The following is a 24,576-nucleotide window of genomic DNA, read 5'->3' on the forward strand; positions in this document are numbered from 1 at the left end:
CATGTCTATCCATCCATCCATTTTCTACCGCTTATTCCCTTTGGGGTCGCAAGGGGTGCTGGTGCCTATCTCAGCTACAATTTGGCGGAAAGCGGAGTACACCCTGGACAAGTCGCCACCTCATCGCAGGCCCAAGACAGATAGACAGACATCATTCACCCACTAGGGCCAATTTACTGTTGCCAATCAACCTATTCCCAAGTGCATGTCTTTGGAAGTGGGAAGAAGCTGGAGTACCCGGAGGGAAGCCTCGCAGTCACGGGGACGACATGCAAACTCCACACAGAAAGATCCCGAGCCCGGGATTGAACCCAGGACTTCTAAGGACCTTCGTATTGTGAGGCAGACGCACTAACCCCTCTCCTACCGTGCTGCCCTGATGACATGTCATTTACGTATATTAGGAACAGTAAAGGTCCTAGTATACTGCCTTGGGGGACTCCACAGCTTACTGAGTGGGGGAGGGGACACGGTGTCGTTCACCCCTACCACTTGTTTCCTGCCCTCCAAGTAAGATTGCATCCAGCTCGATGAGGTTTTATCAAATCCGATTGCTCTGAGCTTATCCAACAGTATGGCGTGGTTAACTAATCACGTATAATTTAGACAAAAAGTCTCCATGACGTAGTTACTGCTAATGATATACAGTATTATAAATAACAAAAATAATCAAAACTATCGACATTTTGTTTTTATTAAAGCATATATATATGCTGATTTATGCTATTATACCTATATGCTACCCTTAATTGATTAACATACGTGGACCCCGACTTAAACAAGTTGAAAAACGTATTCTGGTGTTACCATTTTGTGATCAATTGTGCGGAATATGTACTGTACTGTGCAATCTACTAGTACATGTTTCAATCAATCAATCAATTAATCAAAACATCCAGTATCGACATTCGGATTCACGGTGGCAGAGGAGTTAGCGCGTCTGCCTCACAATACGAAGGTCCTGCAGTCCTAGGTTCAATCCCAGACATGGGATCTTTCTGTGTGGAGTTTGCATGTTCTCCCCGTGAATGCGTGGGTTCCCTCCGGGTACTCCGGCTTCCTCCCACTTCCAAAGACATGCACCTGGGGATAGGTTGATTGGCAACACTAAATTGGCTCTAGTGCAGTGGTTCTTAACCTTGTTGGAGGTACCGAACCCCACCAGTTTCATATGTGCATTCACTGAACCCTTCTTTAGTGAAAAATAAAATGTTTTTTTTTTTTTTCAAATTCAAGACAAAGTTCTATGTTTTTGGTAAACTTTAGTATGGGGAACATATTCTAAGTCAGTGGTTCTCAAACTTTTTTCAGTGAAAAAAGTGAATATTTTTTTTATTCAAGTACTCCCTAATCAGAGCAAAGCATTTTTGGTTGGAAAAAAAAAACAGATAAATAAGTCAAATCCAGCACTATGTCATCAGTTTCTGATTCATTAATTTGTATAACAGTGCAAAATATTGCTCATTTGTAGTGGTCTTTCTTGAACTATTTGGAAAAAAAGATATAAAAATAACTAAAAAAATGTTTAAAAATAAACAAGTGATTCAATTATAAATAAAGATTTTTACACATATAAGTAATCATCTACTTAAAGTGCCCTCTTTGGAGATTGCAACAGAGATCCATCTGGATTCATGAACATAATTCTAAACATTTCTTCACAAAAAAGAAATATTTAACATCAATATTTATGGAACATGTCCAAAAAAAATTTAGCTGTCAACACTGAATATTGCATTGTTGCATTTATTTTCAGTTTATGAACTTACATTCATATTTTGTTGAAGTATTATTCAATAAATACATTTATATGGGATTTTTTAACTGTTTTTATTTTTAGAATATTATTTTTAAAATCTTACGTACCCCTTGGCATACCTTCAAATACCCCCAGGGGTACGCGTACCCCCATTTGAGAACCACTGTTCTAAGTAACAAAAACTTAATTTAGAGTTATTTGGAAACTAGGGGAACATATTCTAAGAGATAAAGACTTAATTTAAAGTTATTTGTTTATAATTAGGGTCAGGGTTAGAGGGTTAGGTTTATAACAATACGAAGGTCCTGAGCCAATATGTTACTGATTTGCATGTTAATAAGCACCTATATTAATGGTGAATATGTTCCCCATACTTAAGTGTTACCATGGTTTTTTTTACTGGTGCACAAAATGAACCGTGCATGAACATCACCTTGTTCAAACAACAAAACCAACACAATGCATAAACTCACAACAAATTACACACCTGCAAAACAGTCAGCTGTTGCCGTATCCGTAATACGCCGATAGGGAGAAGTTTGAGTCGGGTGTGTTTTGACCTCCGCCGAACCCCTGAGGCCGACTCACAGAACCCTTAGGGTTTGATCGAACCCTGGTTAAGAACCACTGCTCAAGTGTGTGAATGTGAGTGTGAATGTTGTCTGTCTATCTGTGTTGGCCCTGCGATGAGGTGGCATCTGGTCCAGAGTGTACACCGCCTTCCGCCCGATTGTAGCGACCCCAAAAGGAAATAAGCGGTAGGAAATGGATGGATGGTATCGACATTCCAGTATCGATCCGCACATTACGACTTGAAACGTCACGCCATGCGTTTAAGTCACAAACCCATTCCAAGATATTTTCTTAAAGAAAACGGCTTGTGTGTAAATATACGGAGAATAAGACAAGACACGAATAAACAGCTTTCACATTTCATTTTGACATTGGCTGCACGCGAAAGGTTCAGAATTTATTTTTCTCTGCGTTTTTTTGCAAGAACTCGTGTATATGCGGCATTATTTTCAATGTTTTTACCTAACTTATCTTACCGCTACGTCGCAGCTACGAATAAATTGCAGCTACGAATACGCATTATTATTTTTGTATTCTTTTAGTTCAATGGCGGGTTGCACGGACGACTTTAAAACGTTTGTTTGCGCGAGTCACAGGCGACAGAACCCGGACGTGACGTCACATACAACCCGAGCAATAGCAGTCTTTCTTTCTCGTAGGATATATCTGACCAATAGGGTTGCGTCTTCTTGGGAGGCGGAATATGGCGGCGCTAATGTTATGGGGTTTCCGCTACTCGTTCGCTCGCATGCAATCAGGCCATGGGGCTAGCGAGGGAGCTAAGCTAGCATCAGGCTAGGCCTCCAGCAGAGCAGCCGCGGAGGGAGCAACAACGAAAGCAGTCACATCGCTGTCAGGAAGAAGACGAACAGCCCAGCGCAAGTCTGCATGAGAGCACTTCAAAGCACACAAATATGGTGGTTCTCAAAATTCGAGACCAGGTAAGGACGCTGTGTTATAAGCCGGATCCAAAGATAGCATAGGGACTCCAATTAGCATCCATTTCAGTTTTTCTTAGCGAATCTAATTCCAATATGTGACTATTCTTTTTATCGCCAGCGATGTATGCAGCACTCGAAACTGGAATTAAAAAAGATAAATGTATGTGTTTCCCTAGCTACTTTACAGCTGGTCAACGCAAGCTTGATCCCAGCTTTTGTTGTGATCGTGATAACCTATCACTTATGCATGGGGACTTACATGAAACAGGACTGCTTATCTCCAGCAATTAGCCAGCCCCCCTATGTACGGATAAAGAGCTAATAGATGCGGATTTTGCTCACAAAACAACAATAAAAATATCGTTTTTTGTCGTTTTGCCTCACGAAGGTTCTGGAGACTACACAATGACAACCACACCAATGTGCTTGTTTTAACTAAGGAGTGCTTGTGACATGCATCATTTGCTGTTTACCTTTTGTAACAAATACAAGTGCTGCATTAGCAGACAAATATATTGCAACATTTTAAAATCATCATCCCAATGTTGTAAGCACAATACCAATGGCGCGCAATTTGCAAAATGCGCAACCGCATTTTGCAAATCACATCAAATCAAATGTTTATTGGATTCATCACTATACAGTTTACATCCACGACTTAACTACTACCAAGTGTGGATTCAGGCCGGGTGGCCTATTTCAAGTTCCAGGTAACCCTACATTTAGTCGTGGATGTACAGTATAGCGATGAATCCAATAAACATTTGATTTTATTTGATTTGACCGGGCTTCACGGTGGAAGAGGGGTTAGTGCGTCTGCCTCACAATACGAAGGTCCTGCAGTCCTGGGTTCAATCCCAGGCTCGGGATCTTTCTGTGTGGAGTATGCAAGGCCTCCCCATGAGTGCGTGGGTTCCCTCCGGGTACTCCGGCTTCCTCCCACTTCCAAAAACATGCACCTGGGGATAGGTTGATTGGCAACACTACATTGGCTAGTGTGTGAGTGTTGTCTGTCTATCTGTGTTGGACCTGCGATGAGGTGGCAACTTGTCCAGGGTGTACCCGCCTTCCGCCCGATTGTAGCTGAGATAGGCGCCAGCGACCCCAAAAGGGAATAAGCGGTAGAAAATGGATGGTTGGATGGATTGATTTGACACTAAATTTGCAAAATGCGGTTGCGCATTTTGCAAATTGCGCGCCATTGGTATTGTGCTTACAACACCAATAACCTGACATTATTGTAATGAACGCGTTTACTGTGCACATTATTTTCCTCGCGTATGTTTATGTCTATGTAAGTCATCTGGCATGTCAATATTAGACTTGGATTTAGACTTCCTTTTATTGTCATTCAAAGTTGAACTTTACAGTACAGATAAGAACGAAATTTTGTTGCATTAGCTTGTGGTAGTGCAGGATAAAAGAGGAATAAGGTCTGGATATAATTTAATAGTTACTGCACAGATAAATATATTGCATTTTTTTATATGCATCCACGTTTATGGATGTATGTTATATTTTCTTTATATTCCAGAGAGTTAATCCGTTTTTGAGGGGTAATTGAGGGAATTATTTTGATGCGTTCAAGATTCTTTTGGCAAATTATTTTCCTCAAGTATATTTATGTCTATGTAAGTCATCTGGCATGTCAATATTAGGCTTAGATTTCGACTTCCTTTTATTTTCATTCAAAGTTGAACTTTACAGTACAGATAGGAATGAAATTTTGTTGCATTAGCTTGTGGTAGTGCAGGATAAAAGAGGAATAAGGTCCGGATATAATTTAATAGTTACCGCACAGATAAATATATTGCGGCGGCGGCGATGACCAAGAAGAACGCGGAGTTGGAATATAATTACAACACTTTATGTACATATTTATATACATTTTTATATGATATTTACATATTTATATAATATGTAACAACAAGCTCCATTCACAGACAATGTCCCGTTGCTTTTATGAGCTGTCGAGTGACTCAAAAGCGGAAAAATAAATAAATATATATATATATCTTTTTTTATATTTTTTTATATTTATGGCGACCGTAATTCTTTCGTGGCGGGCCGCCACAAATAAATGAATGTGTGGGAAACCCTGCTTTATATTCCAGCGAGTTAATCCGTTTTTGAGGGTGAATTGAGGGAATTATTTTGATGCGTTCAAGAGTCTTTTGGCCGGAGGGAAGAAGCTGTTACAAAACCTGGAGGTTCTGCTACGGAGGCTGCTGAACCTCTTTCTAGAGTCCAGCTGTGAAAACAGTCCTTGGTGGGGGTTATGAGGAGTCTTCACAGATTTTCGGAGCCCTGGTCAGGCGGCGGCTTTTTGCGTTTTCCCACATAGGTGGAAGAGGAGTCTTGATGATCTTTTCTGCCGTCCTCACCACTTTTTGCAGAGACTTCCAGTCTGAGGCACTGCAGACTCCAATCTAGACAGAGATGCAGTTGGTCAGTAGGTTCTCTATAGTGCCTCTGTAGAATGTTGTGAGAATGGGGGGAGGGAGCTGTGCCCTTTTAATCCGACGCAAAAAGTCATATTGTTAAGATATGAAACGCTTATAAATGCAGACACAAACATAGCTATAGTATAGTAGTCCGCTGAAGTGCTTTTGCATACCAATGTTATTTCCCGCAACATACATCAGATGATCTTGTTCTTGGTCTTGTGCAAGCCAGGTGTATGTTGCTTGAAGAGCCGTCTCCATGGTGACAGTGTTCAAGGCTTTGCATGAGACAAGGAGCATAGCTAATCTAGTGCAGCATTTGAGCTGTGCAAAATGAGACGCAGTGGTTAGAAGCACAGCCGCTGACTTGTTGGTGTGAATTGATTCTTTTAGCTGCAGAAATTCATGGACATCACTGACAGAGATAATTATTGTGCTATTAACAGTGACTGTAAGAGATGAGCCACTGGTGTTGTGGTGTTGCCTTGCCTACATGCTTTGCATCAATTGAGCCATTCAAAATGTTACAGTATTTAGTTTGATTAGAATGGTACTTGTTGTGGTATTTCCACACAAGATATAAAGTACAAAACCCAAAACCAGTAAAGTTGTCACGTTGTGTACATCGTAAATAAAAACAGAATACAATAATTTGCCAATCCTTTTCAACCTATAATCAATTGAACACACTGCAAAGACAAGATACTTAACGTTCGAACTGGTAAACTTTGTTTAGCAAATATTAGCTCATTTGGAATTTGATGTCTGCAACAAGTTTGAAAAAAGTTGGCACAAGTGGCAAAAAAGACTGAGAACGTTGAAGAATGCTCATCAAACACTTTTTTGGAACATTCCACAGGTGAACAAGCTAATTGGGAACAGGTGGGTGCCATGATTGGGTATAAAAGCAGCTTCCTTGAAATGCTCAGTCATTCACAAGCAAGGATGGGGCAAGGGTCACCACTTTGTGAACAATTGCGTGAGCAAATTGTCAAACAGTTTAAGAACCACATTTGTCATTGAGGTATTGCAAGGAATTTAGGGATTTCACCATCTATGGTCTGTAATATCATCTAAAGCAGTGGTCCCCAACCTTTTTTTTTTTTATCCGCGGACCGGTCAACGCTTAATAATTTATAATAAAAAAAAAAAATGTATTTTTTTTTTCTTCTTCTTTGTCATGAAAAAGGGACGTTTTTGTCATGAAAAAAGGCATTTTTTGTGGTTGGTGCACTAATTGTAAGTGTATATTGTGGTTTTTATGTTGATTTAATAAAAAAAAAATATATTTTTTTTTATTTTTTATCTTATTTAATTTTTTATAAAAAATTATTCTGCGGCCCGGTACCAATCGGGCCGCGGCCCGGTGGTTGGGGACCACTGATATAAAGGTTAAGAGAATCTGGACAAATTACTGCACGTAAGCAGCGTAGCTGAAAACCAACATTGAATGCCCTTGACCTTCGATTCCCTAGGTGGTACTGCATCAAAAAACGACATCAGTGTGTAAAGGATATCACCACATGGGTTCAGGAACACTTCAGAAATACCACTGTCAGTAACAACAGTGTGTCGCTACATCTGTAAGTGCAAGTTAATACTCTACTATGAAAAGCGAACACCATTTATCAACAACACCCAAAAATGGTGCCGGCTTCGTTCGCTGGGCCCGAGCTCATCTAAGATGGACTGATGCAAAGTGAGAGTGTTCTGTGGTCTGACAAGTCCACATTTTAAATGTTTTTTTTGAAACTGTGGACGTTTTGTCCTCCGGACCAAAGAGTAAAAGAAAAATCCAGACTGTTGTAGGCGCAAAGTTCAAAAGCCAACATCTGTGATGGTATGGAGGTGTATTATTGCCCAAGGCTTGGGTAACTTACACATCTGTGAAGGCACCATTAATGCTGACCGGTACATGCAGGTTTTGGAGCAACATATGTTGCCATCCAAGCAACGTCTTTTTCATGGACGCTCCTGCTTGTATCGGCAAGAAAATTCCATGTCACATTCTGCACGTTACAACAGGGTGGCTTGGTTGTAAAAGACTGCGGGTACTAGACCGTCCTGCCTGTAGTCCAGTACTGTCTCCCATTGAAAATGTGTGGCGCTAAAATCAGGATGATTTGAAATCAGGACATTTCAGCTTTTTAGTGGGTGGAAAAAGGTTCTTAAGTTTGTGTAAATTACAGTGCAGAAAACTGAATCCTGATGGAAATAACATTTTTTTTTTTTTTTTTTAAACATTTTTAAGTCTAATTTCCTATCTGCGGCTTCATCATAACAATAATAGCGGATATCTACCGTTGTCAAGGAAGGTCATAACAAACGCAACAAGACAAAAGTATAACCTCTGTGATATGTGTGTCTATGTGCCCTTTAAGAGATGTTGCTGTTGTGTGTGTGTGTGATGTGCGAGAGTGGCAGACAAGTGAGCAGAGTCCCACGAGAGTTTAGATGTCTGTCTGTGTGTCTTAACATGAGTTGTGGCGAACAGCATCTCTTGTTGTATAAGTGTGTTTTGACACCCTGAGTTTGTTACCACTTGTAAATAACGTGTCTGAGAGTGTATCTTCGCCTGTCTCTCCTTCTACACTGCAAGTCACTGCAATATTGTAGCTTTCTCAGGGTATCCGCGGCGTCCTAAAAAATCCCAAAAAGTCTTAAATCCAAAAATTAGAATTTATGGTGTTTAAATGTTTAATTTTCCTAAAATCTAATAAAAGGTCATAAATAAGATTTTAAAAGGTCTTAACAATCTATTATTGTTACTTTTATTTAAAACATGCATAAACGTCAGTCTTGGTTTTAAATGTTTAGATTTATGAGGACACTATAACGGAACTAAAGTAGGCTACCTGTGCTGCCCTGTGCAAATTTATCGAGCACCACCAGTTAGTGTGCTGTGCACTCGCAGTGGTGTGTTGTGACAGCTTAGCATAGCAGCGGAGAAAACTTAACAAAAGCCCACAGCAAAGCCGAATTACTTGCATAAGATGGGTAATTGCAAGCTCAAGGATTTGTGGCTCCAGAAAAAACAATTTAATGCATGGTTGAAGCTGGTGGATGGAACTGTATAAAGCAGGTGTCTCAAACTCAATGTACCTGGGGGCTACTGGATGCAGAGGCTGAGTGAGGCTGGGCCGCAAGAAAATATTTCTTCAAAAATATGTTGCATACTCCTCAGCATGTCTAGTTGTGTAATGACGTTTCAAATTGTATTCCTTGTGAACCGCAACTTTCTCTGTGCAAATAAGAACGTCGGCGTGCCCCTGTGCTCAACAAAGAAATATTGCATCTCCCACTTTTCCTGGAATTGTCTTTGCACATCACTAACTCTTCTCTTCACTGCAGGCTTTGAAAAATACATATTTGGGGTTGTGGAATACGGTATATTTATATTTAACCGACGCATGGAGAATAATGTTATTTCCGCAATGTGTGTCGTTCCGCTTTTCCTCCCTACAGCAACATGGCGGTCGGATAATAGCCGGCCGGGAAAGTACCGAGATAGCGAGTACAAAAAAGTGACAGCTCACTGAGTGTTATCCGGCGTCATATAAAAAAAACATGTTGTGTTCATCGTGTGAGGCAATGCAAATCAAACAATAAAAAAAACACCGGTTTGAATTGGTCCAGGTTATCGGGGACTGTTATTACTGACGGACAAGTGTCGCAGTGTGGCTGCAGCCCGGAACATAAGAAAACCCTCGTCTCCATGGCAACGTCTCTGTTGCTTTCCCTCATTTGCCGCTTTTCCACTAACGCAGGGGTAGCCAACCCAGAACGTTGAAAGAGCCATTGTGAACCAATATAGCGCAACGCTGTCAAATGCCATCCATATAAAACTTGCGGGCCGCACTAACATTAAACTCTCATCTTAAGGTGGGGGCCGCAAAATAACGTCTCGCAGGGCACGTGTCTGAGACCCCTGGTATAAAGTGTTTGTGGAGCCATGGAGGAGGGAAGCGTTTGTAAATATTGTAGTGAAAGTGAATGGAAGAATAAAGTTAAAGTCAAAAATCCAGGATATGTCTGTATAAAAAGATGCTGAAACGCCACAAACACTTGTACAACTTTACAAGGATCAACTTTACTTCAGGAGTGTTATGTGGGTAAAGTGGCACCAATTGCCAAAGGAGACCAATATGAAATGTTGACGAGTGAAATCATACTATTAAATACAGTAAGTATACTATTTTCTCTGTAGTACTCCAGTAGTGTACTCACAGCAGTAAAACAAAAAAAACATAATTCTCTTATATTATTTGTAATCATTATTCCAATAATTATAGGTCAGCTTCTTATGCCTGACCTTTTCTCCAATTTTATACAGAAACTGACATTAAGTGCTGTTAAGGTTGCCTGTTTAGTGTTTACACTCAGTTTATGGTTGGTTGAGGAAAGCAAGGAGGACTTATTTTGTCATGCTTAAATAAAAAAATAGTCCTTGTTTATTAGCTATGATTTAAAAAAAAAAAAAAAGTCACAAAAACAGGTAAAATGTTTTCATACACACCGGATACAAAGTGATCTTGAATGGTATCCACATTATTCACATTCAAATTATGTTTCAGGCTTGTAAGCCATGATAGCCTTCTTTCTTTTTAGACATTTGCTCTGTCTGGACTCTGTTTTTCACAAGTTTGTGAAGAAATAATATTAGTACTGAATATGTGTTTATCTGTTTGCTCAATTCTGACAGGTGCAAATGCACTGCAACAGTCCCTTTCACAGACAATATATTGTTGTACTTTACCATTGCTGACGTGTTGTCGTCACATGAAAACACTTCATATGAAGCACACTCACACTGCACCTTTTGCAAGAAAACCGTTTTATGGCAAATTTATTTATTTTTTTTGGTCTGGCCGGGTCTCATCCCCCGCTGGACTGTGGAGAAGACTGCGACTTATCGTCTGAAAAATACGGTAGTTGTTTTTTCTAATGTGAAAGAGTAGTGAATTAATTTGCGTACCCTATTTTCCGGATTATAAATCGCTCTGGAGTATTATGTCGCACTGGCCGAAAATGCATAATAAAGAAGGAAAAAAACATATACATGTCGCACTGGAGTATAAGTCACATTTTTGGGGGAAATGTATTTGATAAAATCCTACACCAAGAATAAACATGTGAAAGGCAATTTAAAATAAAAAAAAAATAGTGAACAACGGGCTGAATAAGTGTACGTTATATGACTCATAAATAACCAACGGAGAATGTGCCTGGTATGTTAACGTAACATATTATGGTGAGTCATTCGAATAACTATAACATATAGAACATGCTATACGTTTACCAAACAATCTGTCACTTCTAATCGATAAATCCGATGAAATGTTCTTCCTCGATGTCGCTTCTAAACAACTCTGCCAAATCCAAAGGTATGCACCGCTTCCTTTTTTCGTTTTCTGCTGCATATTTCACTACGTCCAGCTTGTAATCTGCAGTACATGATTTCCCTTTCGGTACCATTTTTGTTCAGCCTCAGTTTTTATAAGTTACCGCCAATGATGAAATGATCTATTTTAATAGTTACGGCAATAGCATATCGCATATAACAGTTAGCATTCCATAACCCACAATGCACTTCTGCCATTTCCCTCCCCCGCCAAATTTTTATTGGCTGACGTGTGTGTGTGACGATTGCTGACGTGTGTGTGACGATTGCTGACTTTTTCTTTGTCTCTTCCGCGAATGAGAAATAATATTATTTGATATTGTGTAATCTTCAGTACATGATTTCCATTTTGGTGCCATTTTTGTTCAGCCCCTCTCAGTTTTTATAAGTTACCGCCAACGATGAAATGATCCATTTTAATAGTTACGACAGTAGCATATAGCATATAGTAGTTAGCATTCCATTACTCACAATGCACTTCTGCTATGACACTCCCCTGCCGAATTCTTATTGGCTGACATTTGTGTGACGATTGCTGACATTTTCTTCATCTCTTCCGCAAATGTGATAAATAATATTATTTTGGTATTTTACGCTAATGTGTTAATAATTTCACACATAAGTCGCTCCGGAGTATATGTCGCACCCCCGGCCAAACTATGAAAAAAAACTGCGACTTATAGTCCGAAAAATACGGTACTTACAATTCCTCCTGGTCTCTGATTTTATTTTATGTCATTGTACTTTTTTGTCCATATAGATGTAAATGGTCTTAAATAAATAAATAAATGGGTTGTACTTGTATAGCGCTTTTCTACCTTCAAGGTACTCAAAGCGCTTTGACACTACTTCCACATTTACCCATTCACACACACATTCACACACTGATGGAGGGAGCTGCCATGCAAGGCGCCAACCAGCACCCATCAGGAGCAAGGGTGAAGTGTCTTGCTCAGGACACAACGGACGTGACGAGGTTGGTACTAGGTGGGATTTGAACCAGGGACCCTCGGGTTACGCACGGCCACTCTCCCACTGCGCCACGCCGTCCCTAAATTATATTAAATTATATTCATTGTGGTCTTAAAAAAGTCTTAAAGTTGATCTGTTGAAACCTGCAGAGACTCTGTTTTCTGCAACAGTGCGATTGCAAAAGCCACGACAAATAAAAACGACACAACACAATGACAAAGCCGCAACACAACTTTAAACTACAAAAGTTGTAGTTTCTAGAACACAAGGAGAAATCATTTGATGAGAAAGAAGGTTGATTGGCAACACTAAATTGGCCCAAGTGTGTGAATGTGAGCGTGAATGTTGTCTGTCTATCTGTGTTGGCCCTGCGATGAGGTGGCGATTGTAACTGAGATAGGCTCCAGCGCCCCCAACGTCCCCGAAGGGAATAAGGGGTAGAAAATGGATGGAAAAACAAAATACAAGAGATGGATGAGGTAGGCAATGGAATTTAGGAAGTGAGGGACCAACACCATCAACAAGGATTAGGGGGCATACATGATTCCGCACACCTGGGACGCTGTCCTTCATTGGCAACGCCAAGGCGGGGAACTTTATTTGGCAGGTAATTCAACTGTTAAAATTTTGGTTACTGTACTTTTATTGAAAATTACTTGAATATTTTAAATGTGAGAAGAAAATGTTTCTTCTTGTTAAATCAACCTAAAGTGTTGGTAGCTCTTGAGTCAAATAAGATGTGAATGCAAAAACATGCACCTGGGGATAGGTTGATTGGCAACACTAAATTGGCCCTAGTGTTTGAATGGGAGTGTGAATGTTGTCTGTCTAGCTGTGTTGGCCCTGTGATGAGGTGGCAACTTGTCCAGGGTGTACCCCGATTGTAGCTGAGATAGGCGCCAGCACCACCCGTGACCCCAAAAGGGAATAAGCGGTAGGAAATGGATGGGATTGATGCATTGGTCATTAATTGTTGTTTACTTGCTTGTTTGTATCCATAATTATTTTCAACACAATTCCCTTACAATAAATAACAGGAATTTAGGAAACTTCACCCGCAGTGTGCATTATCCGTTATTTTATTATTCTACAGTAGCAACGGTAGATTTTTATTTTATTGTTAAAATGACTGAATCGATTTCAAATCACTGAATCGTTTCGGATCGTGTCGTTCTAAAACAATGAGATTGTTCCTGAGTCGTATCGGCAACCTCAAGTATCGAATTGTTATTAAGACCTTACTTTCTAGTAATGTATTTGAATTGTACTTGAGTTTGTACAGTTTGACCCACATTTTGGTGGAAAGTATGCCTCTAAAGTCACACACACATTGAAGAAGTTGTGACCTGGAGTATGTCACAGGACAACAAGAATAACAAAAAGTATTGTCAAGAGTAGAAGTGGCAGCAGTAGTAGTAACATTTGATTGGTTTCATGTTTTAATGGTGGTTAACTTATTACACTTGCATCAGAGTTCTTAATGTTAAAAAAACTTGTAAAAAGTATTAAGTGTAGACATTCGTGTGGTAGAAAATTGCGGTCTTCATATCGACACAGATGTTTAGGGATGTGTACATTTTACATTTGAACTAATAATGTTCCAACTCCTGCCAATATTTGGTACTTGTTTGTGTTTATGTGGTTACAAATGTTAATTATCCATCCATCCATCCATTTTCTACCGCTTATTCCCTTTCGGGGTCGCAGGGGGCGCTGGCGCCTACCGCCCGATTGTAGCTGAGATAGGCGCCAGCGCCCCCTGCAAATGTTAATTAGTTTATTTAAAAAAACTAAAAATAATTTAACACAGAGCTGATAATAATTATCAGTTGATATGTCTTGTGTTCTTAGTCTCTCATTTGCAAGTACCGGATATTCATTCAGTTTGTCCCAGGTTTGTTGCTATAGCCCAGGAAGTAAGTAGTCTGTTATCATTCGGTTGAATATGCCAGTCGTGTCTGTTGCTGAGTCTTACAAAGTGTTTGCCTGTAAGTTTTATACATTTTACACACCAGCTGTTTGATTGCAATGTACATCTTTAGTTGTAGTTTTAGTAACCACAGGTATTGAAATTGCCAATGCCAATCAGCATGTACATGGTATGTCCAATGTCACTTAGTATATGCCTTTTCTATAGAAACAGTTCTTTAAATTACTCCTGTTGTGACTTGGCGTTGTATAGTAAATGACAAGAAATTACCTTGACCTTCTAATGGGTTGGAGCACACCCTAATATACTGCAATGGTAGGGTAACACATGGTACCACCATGACCCCGCACTCCCTTCCCTCTGTTGCTAGATATCACAAGATGTATGTTGTAATATGTATATGTGCTTTGCTATGGATTGTTTTTTCCAACTCCAGACTGGGCCCCTTAGGAGCCCAGTTTAAATTGTATTTTTTTACTCATCCTTCTCCAGCATTTTACATTTTCCCCATCTTTTACGAGGCGTCTTGTGGCGACCCATCAGTGTTCCTGTTCTGTAACCATGTACACTGTTTGTTTGTCTAATCTTGAACGGGTTTGTGCTGAAAACAAAGTTTCGTTGTACTTGTGCAATGACAATAAAGACCTATCCTATCCTATCCTATGCACTCAGGAGTTGCAGTAATTTTCGGTTTACAGCTTTGACTTGAAAGAAATATGCTTCTCTAAGAACAAGTCAGTTGTACATATACCTGTACCGGTAAGTTGATGGCCAACATATTGTGCAGTTACAACTTAGGTTCATTATGTGTTGAACAACGGTTGTAATTAAATATTCACAAAGATAAAGACAGTTATAGGACAACTGTGCTTCACTATTAAAGGGTAGAAAGTCCCAGCACACTATCTACAAACATGAAGTGTTTACATTAAGTAAACATTGCCAATATATTTTGTGTTATTATTCTCGTGATAACATGCAAACAGTATTCATTGGTACTTTCTGTTGTTTGTGTATATACCTGAAAGAGGTGGAGTCATAATCCTGGCTTTTTTTGAATAAGCCCAGAAGTGTGTTTTGTCAATATTAGTCTTCACTAAGTTTGGGTATTGTTTACATTTTAACCAATACTAATACCAAAAAAGCACTTTTGAAAAGCTTTCATTGCCTAAACAAAGCCTAAACTGGTACATAAAAAATGGAAAACATACACATTTTTCTAAAATATATATATTTTTTTTAATTATTTTTATTTGTGACATTAATATTGAACATACTGGTCCTTTCAATAGTTAATGTAAATAAAACGATTAGTAATTCATTAAAAATTAAATTCCCAAATAATTGTAATATATATTGCAACAAAACAAGCAAAGATGCACAACCTAGACAACTCGCAAAAAACGACTTGCTTTTGTTGTAATGTTGATGCTAACAGTTCTGGGGTTTGTGAATGCACCTCGCTTGCTGTGACTGTCATTGGTGCATACACACTGCATAATAAGGACGTGCTGTGTTGTTGTGGCTAGCGGTGCTAAAGGTGTTTTGCAGCAGTTTGCATGTTAATGTTAGTAATAATGTTTAAAAAGGGGGTCAGACTCTGTGTGCCTACTTGCACAATATCGCTGTTAAGCACTTGCTGCAGGTGGCTCGCTGCATTTATTTAGCGCCAAAATGATACTTTTTCTGTGCTGGGTGGGGTGCTCAATGCTTTTCAGTCCAGACACTTTATTAAAAGCAAATCTTGTGATTTTGTGAAATAATGTACATCTAAAAATGGAAACCAGCCTATTTGAGTAGTTCAGCTTCATCCCCAGCCAAATATTTATTTTCTTGTTGGGTCTTCTGCAGATGAGTCGGGCATCAATAGTAATTTCTGAGGATGAGGAAGGATCCTGTAAATCATTCATCTTTCACTGAGGCCCATATGTTCTACTTAAATGTCTGGACATGTCAACCCTAAAATCCGTTGATCTTAACTTGATTATATTTCCTTTTTTAGCCTGCTTTGCTGAAAGCCATTTTCAATGTGGATCCCGATGAAGTGCGGTCACTCATATTCAAAAAGGAGGATGTGAATGCACAGGTAATCCCTGCAGCTTTTATTCACTTAGTTTTGTAAATTTCCCATTTTTATTGTACTTGAATTGCTTCAGTGTTGCAATACATTTTTTTTTTTTTTTTTGCATGTATGTGCTTCTGACTTGTGTTCTGAGTAACAAACTGTATTTATTGCACTTTAGTTGGTAACTAAAAATATCACCATAACCAGCATATTGTTTTTCTTGTCACAACATAGTAGCTCCATAACAATGTATTGATTTGGTTTGGATCACTACAGTTTTCTCTTCTTTTCTCTCATGACAGGACAATGAGAAGCGAACGCCACTGCATGCTGCTGCCTACCTTGGAGATGCAGAAATTATAGAACTTCTGATTCTTTCAGGTGTGTTTTGTGTTACAAGGCAACAGCCATCGTACGGGTAATGTTGCATAAAACACATTTGAAGTCGTGTTATGAGATATACAGTGCATGACTTGTGATCACACCCTTTATTCAAATACAGTGGAGCCTTCAAAGTCACATTTACTGTCTAATTCTAAGTGGAATAAATGTTAAGTAAATTATTTAAACTTGAGTATTAACTAAACATTTTATTACCTTTGCAAACAATGTTTGAAGTAACATTTTGAATCAGAGGTGCAGCTATTTATTATTTTAGTATTTAGTCTATTGGTTTGCTAAATTAATTGGATGTTCCATGCGTTGTTTAAAGAAAATGCTTTCCATAACTTTCTTTTTTGTTGTTTTTATAAATGCACATCAACATTAAAATTGCACTGTAAATGTGTGCATTAATTTAAAAAATGAATGCAAAAGTTTAATGCATTATATTTATAAATAAAAAATATATCAGTGTGTATTTTTATATACACTCTTGTGTGCTCAATTGCAGCGGCTGTAGGTAAACTATTTAAACGTACTTTAAGTTCCCAGCACTTCATGCAGTTTGGATTTTATCAGGTTTTTTTACATTTCATTAAATTATTATTCGAAGCAACAAAATCGAAATCAAAACTTTCTTTTAGTAAAATTAATCATTGCAGTTGTATTTTAAATTAAAATATAAAATAAAGTAAAACTACTCATTCTTTAAAGAGGCCTGGTTGACTTGTAATGGAGAGGCTCCAGGATGTGGCCATTCTGTTACAGTGTTATTAGATCTAATAATTAATTTTGTTAACATCTCCTGACATTCTCAACACACTCAACATTTTTTCTGTTTCTGTGGATATCATCACATCACACGTTGGTACCCTTTTATGGTGGCATCAAAAGAAATGTATACAAAAGAGGGAAAAAAAGCTAAAGACTTGTGGATGGAGATAATATGCTGAGTGAACATGAATATTTACACAAACATGTAGTTTGTAACCACAGTTGTACCTCATCTTATAAGCTTAAATTGGTTCTGTGGTGACATCTTGACTCAAAAGGCTTGTATCTCAAACCAATGTCTCCCATTGAAATTAATTGAAATCAATTTAATTGGTGCTTGGCCTTTGCAAAACAACACACTTTTAACATGAAACAAGTCTTTTAAAAAGAAAAACACACTTTTGAATAATAAATGTTGTATCAAAACATTAGAATACAATATAGTAATCAAAACTACAGTATGTTTTAAAGTACATTTATTATAATGTATAGCATTTACACCTTGGAGATTGGAGTTCTACGGCATCTCCTTCCAGCTGCTTTTCCGTCAAACACGCTAGTAGGAGCTTTTTCATATTTTCATGGAAAAATGTCTGCCATTTAGATATTATTGTAACATTCTTGGCTGGCTTTAGACTCACTCTGCCTCAGTATGGTGCAGACGAGCAGTGTTATCCTCGCCTCGAATCGCTCTGGAAAGTTGGCGACACGTTCTGTCATATTTTTGATGATGTCTTTCTTTCTTGTTTCTTTTTCTCAGCACTGTCATTCACATAAACTTACACAAATTTGCATCAATCTCTAGCCGTAAGCTAAAAGCTAAGACTGGATGTTTTGAGTGGATGTAATCTGTAATCAAAAAGGTCAACCAACGAACAAGATTTCTCTACAGAATCTCCTCTCTGGTCAACAAAAGCACCTTGAAAATTCTAGCAGGAATTTTAGTTCAACCCTTTTTCAATTACACTTGCACATCCTGGTACCCTAGCACCTCCAAAACCTCCCAAACCCTCAAATCTAGACTCCAAACATCCCAGAACAAGCTAGTCAGGTTACTTCTAGACCTCCACCCCAGATCCCATCTCACTCCTACCCACTTCTCCAAAGTGGGCTGGACCACAGTGGAGGACACCGTAAAACAACTTGCACTGAGCCTAGTTTATAAAATCCGCTACACCTCCCTGATACCGAAGTACATGTCAAACTACTTCCATAATGTAAATGACTGCCATAACCACAACACCAGGGGGAGCTCCACAAACTACATTGAACCCAGATTCCGATCTAACAAAGGTCTTAACTCATTCTCTTTCTATGCCACATCAATATGGAATTCACTTCCAACGGGTGTAAAAGAAAGTGCATCTCTATCCTCCTTCAAAAGCACACTAAAAGAACACCTCCAGGCAACTTCAACCCTGAACTCACACACTCCCTTCTCCACATCCCACCTCCCCCGATTGTAAATAATCAAATGTAAATAATCAAATGTACATACTTGTTCTTTTGCTTTCTGAACTCACTGTGTTCACTGCTCGCTGTAAATATCCTACCACGTCAGACCTGCACGGTTTCGATGTCCATTTGTCTGACGATGCAATTGTTGATGACTGAAGTACTGATTTCAACCAAACCTAACCTCCCGAATTGTAAATAATGTAAATAATTCAATGTATATACTCTGATGATTAACTTGTATGATGACTGTATTATGCTGATAGTATATATTTGTACCATGAATTGATTAACGCGGACCCCGACTTAAGAAAGTTGAAAAACTTATTCGGGTGTTACCATTTAGTGGTCAATTGTGCGGAATATGCACTGAACTGTGCAGTCTACTATTAAAAGTTTCAATCAGTCAAACAATCAATATTAAGTTTCCTGTTAGGTTTGCTACACCAACTAATAGCGGAGATGCTTGCAACTTGAAGCATAACAATTAGCAGAAAGAAGCTCATACAGTGGGGCAAAAAAGTATTTAGTCAGCCACCGATTGTGCAAGTTCTCCCACTTAAAATGATGACAGAGGTCTGTAATTTTTATCATAGGTACACTTCGACTGTGAGAGACAGAATGTGAAAAAAAATCCAGGAATTCACATTGTAGGAATTTTAAATAATTTATTTGTAAATTATGATGGAAAATAAGTATTTGGTCAACCATTCAAAGCTCTCACTGATGGAAGGAGGTTTAGGCGCGAAATCTCACGATACATGGCCCCATTCATTCTTTCCTTAACACGGATCAATCGTCCTGTCCCTTTGGCAGAAAAACAGCCCCAAAGCATGATGTTTCCACCCCTATGCTTCACACTAGGTATGGTGTTCTTGGGATGCAACTCAGTATTCTTCTTCCTCCAAAAACAACGAGTTGAGTTTATACCATAAAGTTCTATTTTGGTTTCATCCGACCACATGACATTCTCCCAATCCTCTGCTGTATCATCCATGTATCCATTTTGGTATAAACTCAACTTGTCGTGTTTGGAGGAAGAAGAAAATGCGTTGCATCCCAAGAACACCATACTTACTGTGAAGCATGGGGGTGGAAACATCATGCTTTGGGGCTGTTTTTCTGCTAAGGGGACAGGACGACTGATCCGTGTTAAGGACAGAATGAATGGGGCCATGTATTGTGAGATTTTGAGCCAAAACCTTCCATCAGTGAGAGCTTTGAATGGTTGACCAAATACTTATTTTTCACCATAATTTACAAATAAATTATTTAAAATTCCTACAATGTGAATTCCTGGATTTTTTCACATTCTGTCTCTCACAGTTGAAGTGTACCTATGATGAAAATTACAGACCTCTGTCATCATTTTAAGTGGGAGAACTTGCACAATCGGTGGCTGACTAAAAAATTTTTTGCCCCACTGTATATCAAAACACTTAAGTTAAAGCACTGTTAGTTTGAGATAACACTGTATATGATTTATCCGGTTGTTCAAAGCTTAGTTTCAGTGTGTTACTAATTGTGCTAGTTGCTTCCAAAGGTCCTCAAGTAGTCTTATTGTTCCCTGTCTTGTGCTGTAGGTGCCCGAGTAAATGCCAAAGATAGCAAGTGGCTTACTCCTCTGCACCGAGCTGTTGCCTCCTGTAGCGAGGTATGCAAAGCGAATCTCCTTCATTTTCATTTCGCTTACACACATAGACACACACACAGTGTACACCAAAGAGAATGATAAACAAAGTGACAAATTCTAAACTGTGTGTTTGTAACATTTTTGTGGCAGGAGGCAGTGCAAGTTTTGCTGAAACACTCTGCCGACGTAAATGCACGAGACAAGAACTGGCAGACGCCACTACACATCGCCGCGGCCAATAAGGCGGTCCGCTGTGCAGAAGCACTCGTCCCACAGCTCAGCAATGTGAACGTGTCGGATAGAGGCGGACGGACCGCACTGCACCATGCAGCTTTCAGTGGTCATCTAGAGGTAATATTCGTTTGATTAAACCTAAACTGTGATGTCATTAGTTCGACCCATGAAGCATGATCTTACACCCACTAGACAAAACCTTAAGTAACCCTGCATATCCATCCATCCATTCATTGTCTGCCGCTTGTCCCTCTCGGGGTAATCTAATGAAATTCCGGACGGATCATGGTCAATTTTGATTGACACATATATTGTATCATACTGAGGCTATATTAATGGGCAACATAATACAAATGGTATTCAATTTAATGCTATGCAATTCTACATTACTTTGAACTACAACCACAACTATCATGAATTTGGATTAATTGTGATCAATCTCTGTAAATGACTTGCTTCCATAATTTGTAGGGGAACTGCTCTCTTTTAAAAATTCTGCCGATCGTTCACAACAAATCTTTTTTTTAGGATTCTAAAACTAATAAACGCTTGAATGATGTGGCTAATGGGAGTCACCATTGTAGCCTTGAAAACTCTCTAAAACAACTTCAAAACCTCCAACGTTTTATATCCATCCATCCATTTCCCTGTCCCTCTCTGGGTCGTGGGGGGGCGGTGCTGGAATCTATCTCAGCTGCATTTGGGTGGAAGGCGGGGTATTCACACTGCAAATATATATATATATATATATATATATATATATATATATATATATATATATATATATATATATAGAGAGAGAGAATAGTAACAGTGACGTTCAATAACAGTATGTAATATGTACAATATTTACCTTATTTTGGTCATTTTATTCATTACCGGAACTTATTTCAGTGCATTTATTTCGGTTCCCTTAGCAAGGAATTTCCGGCAACAATTGCGTGTTCCTACTTCCGTAAACAAACGCTTGTGTGTTATATTCATGGCAGACTTAGTAATAGACAACAAAGATGGATATTTTTGAACAAATAAGGATTGACAACCTTATATTTTTGAACCTGAATATACGGAGGATGAACTGCTGGTTATAGAAGCGAACACGAACAAAGGCTCAAACGTTGGAGCAGACAGAAGCCGAGACGGGGTAAATGTGGAGCTTGTAGCCAAGCTTGCCAACATAAATGGAGGGCTTACCCAAAATCAACTGGGAAAAAACGTCCCCGGCCAGCTTAACCAAACAGACAACTGTCCATCGAGGGAGTCATTATAATATTCATCATGATACATGGAGCACACCATGCTTGTTATTACAACTACATACATTGTCGAGCTAGCTGTTAACACACAAAACATGAAATGTGGGCTAATACTTTACAGATACTGTAATATGTTTGTTTTGTGATAGGTATTGTTCACGTTTTTCCAGTCCGTACACATTGGTGTCCTAATGCATTGTGTTGTGCACTACAAACTGGTGTCCTAATGCATTGTGTTGTGCACTACAAACTCAAAAGCCATTTAGGTGCTGACACATAAGGTAACTTATGGCTAATTCTGTAGCATGCTATCGCAAGACTGTGTTACTACGCTAGAAAAATAGTTTCTTAGTGTTCGCTCTTACAATAACAATATTGCTACAGATTGGTTATTATACAGGTTATTGAACGTAAATGAAGTATTTTGGCGTTTTGATGATGAATTAATCAGAATCCTCGATCTTCAGATAAAGAGAGGGTGGGCGCCAACGAGCATCTTTTCATGTCTTTCTTGCAATGTCTTCAGATCTAAATTAAATTTTAAAGTTGACCAATCTCTCTGCCTATGGCCATAACCTTTTACTAGCTAATTACATTGCTGTGAACAAGGCACCACTAAAAGTAGTTCCTTGGCGTTAGCTCTTATTAAAAACATGACGCTAATACTTTGTGAATATGCAGGTCACGACATGTAAATGGAGTATTGTTGCCGTTCTTTTAGAGGGCTTTATGGGTGGAATATATTACTCACATTAGCTACATTGTTAGCCATCTAGTACGATTCGTATATTTTACATTAAAATACAAATAAGTTTGAACACACTTGGTTTGTAAATGATAGGAAAAATAAAATTAAAAAAGAACAGTTCCTCTTTTAAGTAAAAGTGCATGTTTCCCCTAAAACAAATTGCGTGATTAATCTGCTAGTAGTAATGATTAATGCAAAATGTTTTTGTGATTAATCACATCAGTTAACTTGTTATTTTTGACTGCCCTTGTAATCATTTTAAGTGTTTCTTTTTAGGTAAGCGAAACAATGCAGATAAGTGCAACATTAACTACAGGATTTTATCTGTAGTAAATTACAGTATATTATTGAATGAAATACAGCAGTAATAGATTTCAGTTTGTAGCCTCGATCCCAATCTCTACTTAACACTGCTAGCACAATGCTTTAGTCTTACTCACATGCCTTTGCTCATTTACGTATTAAAGTGGGAAGGCAAAGTGCCCAAACGGGAGACTGACAACAGGAGAGGGTTTTTAAGTTCTAGCTTCTCCTTGGCACCATTGCTAGCCATGACTCCCGCTAGCCAGGGCTGCACTGTATTTGGTTACGTAGTAGACTCTATGACAAGGCAATTATTGTGCCTGGCACTCACTTAATGTGCACCTTGTGGGAACTCTGTGTACCTTTTTTACTTCACTGAAAATCAAATTACAAAAGTATCATTACATCCCTAATCCTTGTAAATTATATGAAACTATTATATTTAAATATAAGATACACTGTGCTAATCAAAATATTAATTATTTGTAAGAATAATTGCTGTATTATTGAGGATGAAAACCAAACCTTTTAAGCTGCGAGTCATTAACACCCAAACGTCATGGTGAACTTAGAGTCGATTAAGTCTTTGTACCTGGGCACATGTGCTTCCATGTGGATAAGTTATTTTAGGAGAGGGATTGCCTGCTCTAATCAAGTATTAATAGAGCTACTGTATAGGGGAGTTGTTTCACAACTATCAGCATACATCCATCCATTTTCTACCGCTTACCCCTTTCAAATGTCAAACACTATAATGTTTTCAGATTCAAGGGATTAGGTCCGGTGAATGAGCCATGACACCGATTTGACCACATATATATTTATGTACTAATGTCCACTCTTAAAAGTCAGAAAATTTGGTTTTAAAATGTTGATTGCCTTATGACTCATTAAATGCTTTGGATCACATTAGATGGTGAGGCTTCTGCTCTCCAGAGGGGCCAACATTAATGCCTTTGACAAGAAGGACCGGCGTGCGATCCACTGGGCAGCCTACATGGGTAAAAATATATCCACTTGTTACAGTATGTCATTTTGTTAGTTCTCTGTGTTACCTAGATTTAAAATAGACACTCCTTCACTTGCATCCCATGGATTACACATGCATGCATTAGTAGTGACAGACACTTATTACTGTAAATAATTTACATAACGGGAGACGATTTGTGGGTCATTTGCTTGCTGTAAAGTTCTCAAAACAAACCTAGATTTCTGTCTTTCAACTCTTAATTAAATATTACTCTTAATCAGCTACTCAAAATGTTTATTCTGTGGTAAACATGACTTATTTGAGTAACTGGATTCAAAGTAATGAGTGAGTTTTTCATCACAGAATTAATTATCAAATGCATGAATTATATAACCTCATGTCATTTATGCCAACAGCACATACAATACAGTGATTGAATAAAAAACTAATTTGAAAATAAACAATGTTAAAAAAAATCATAGGTAAAATATCATCAAATAAAATGAAAAATTTGTAAATTAACTTACTTTTGGCATTTTTAGAGGGGATAACACGACTGAGTGAAAGCCCAGGGACATGACTAAACTCAGAATTTTAATGAATGTTTTGTTTTTTTTCAAGTCAAAAGTTGGGGTATGGAGTAGTAATATGAACACACATAAATACAATTTCTGAAGGTTTTAAATTAAAGTCAAATTATAGGAAGTGTTGACAGGCAATGAATGCTATTTCCGATG

The 24,576-nt window shown here is 38.5% G+C and overlaps 1 protein-coding gene across 4 annotated transcripts in view; it reads left to right on the forward strand.

Annotated features, from left to right (window-relative positions):
- The first annotated feature begins 2,991 nt into the window (after nucleotides 1-2,991).
- Nucleotides 2,992-24,576, forward strand: part of LOC133547073 (serine/threonine-protein phosphatase 6 regulatory ankyrin repeat subunit A) — a 51,276-nt gene continuing 29,691 nt past the window's right edge. For 3 of the 4 annotated variants that reach the window (XM_061892858.1, XM_061892859.1, XM_061892860.1), the window contains exons 1-6: nucleotides 2,993-3,273; nucleotides 16,023-16,106; nucleotides 16,388-16,466; nucleotides 20,279-20,349; nucleotides 20,479-20,679; nucleotides 23,783-23,870. In XM_061892858.1, coding sequence (XP_061748842.1) covers nucleotides 3,247-3,273; nucleotides 16,023-16,106; nucleotides 16,388-16,466; nucleotides 20,279-20,349; nucleotides 20,479-20,679; nucleotides 23,783-23,870 — 550 coding nt within the window. In that variant the 5' untranslated portion in view covers nucleotides 2,993-3,246. Of the gene's footprint in view, nucleotides 3,274-16,022; nucleotides 16,107-16,387; nucleotides 16,467-20,278; nucleotides 20,350-20,478; nucleotides 20,680-23,782; nucleotides 23,871-24,576 lie in introns of all 4 variants that reach the window. The other variant, XM_061892861.1, reaches the window with a different exon arrangement.

The sequence above is a fragment of the Nerophis ophidion genome, unplaced genomic scaffold (genome assembly GCF_033978795.1).
Source record: "Nerophis ophidion isolate RoL-2023_Sa unplaced genomic scaffold, RoL_Noph_v1.0 HiC_scaffold_58, whole genome shotgun sequence".
NCBI classification, from domain to species: domain Eukaryota; kingdom Metazoa; phylum Chordata; class Actinopteri; order Syngnathiformes; family Syngnathidae; genus Nerophis; species Nerophis ophidion.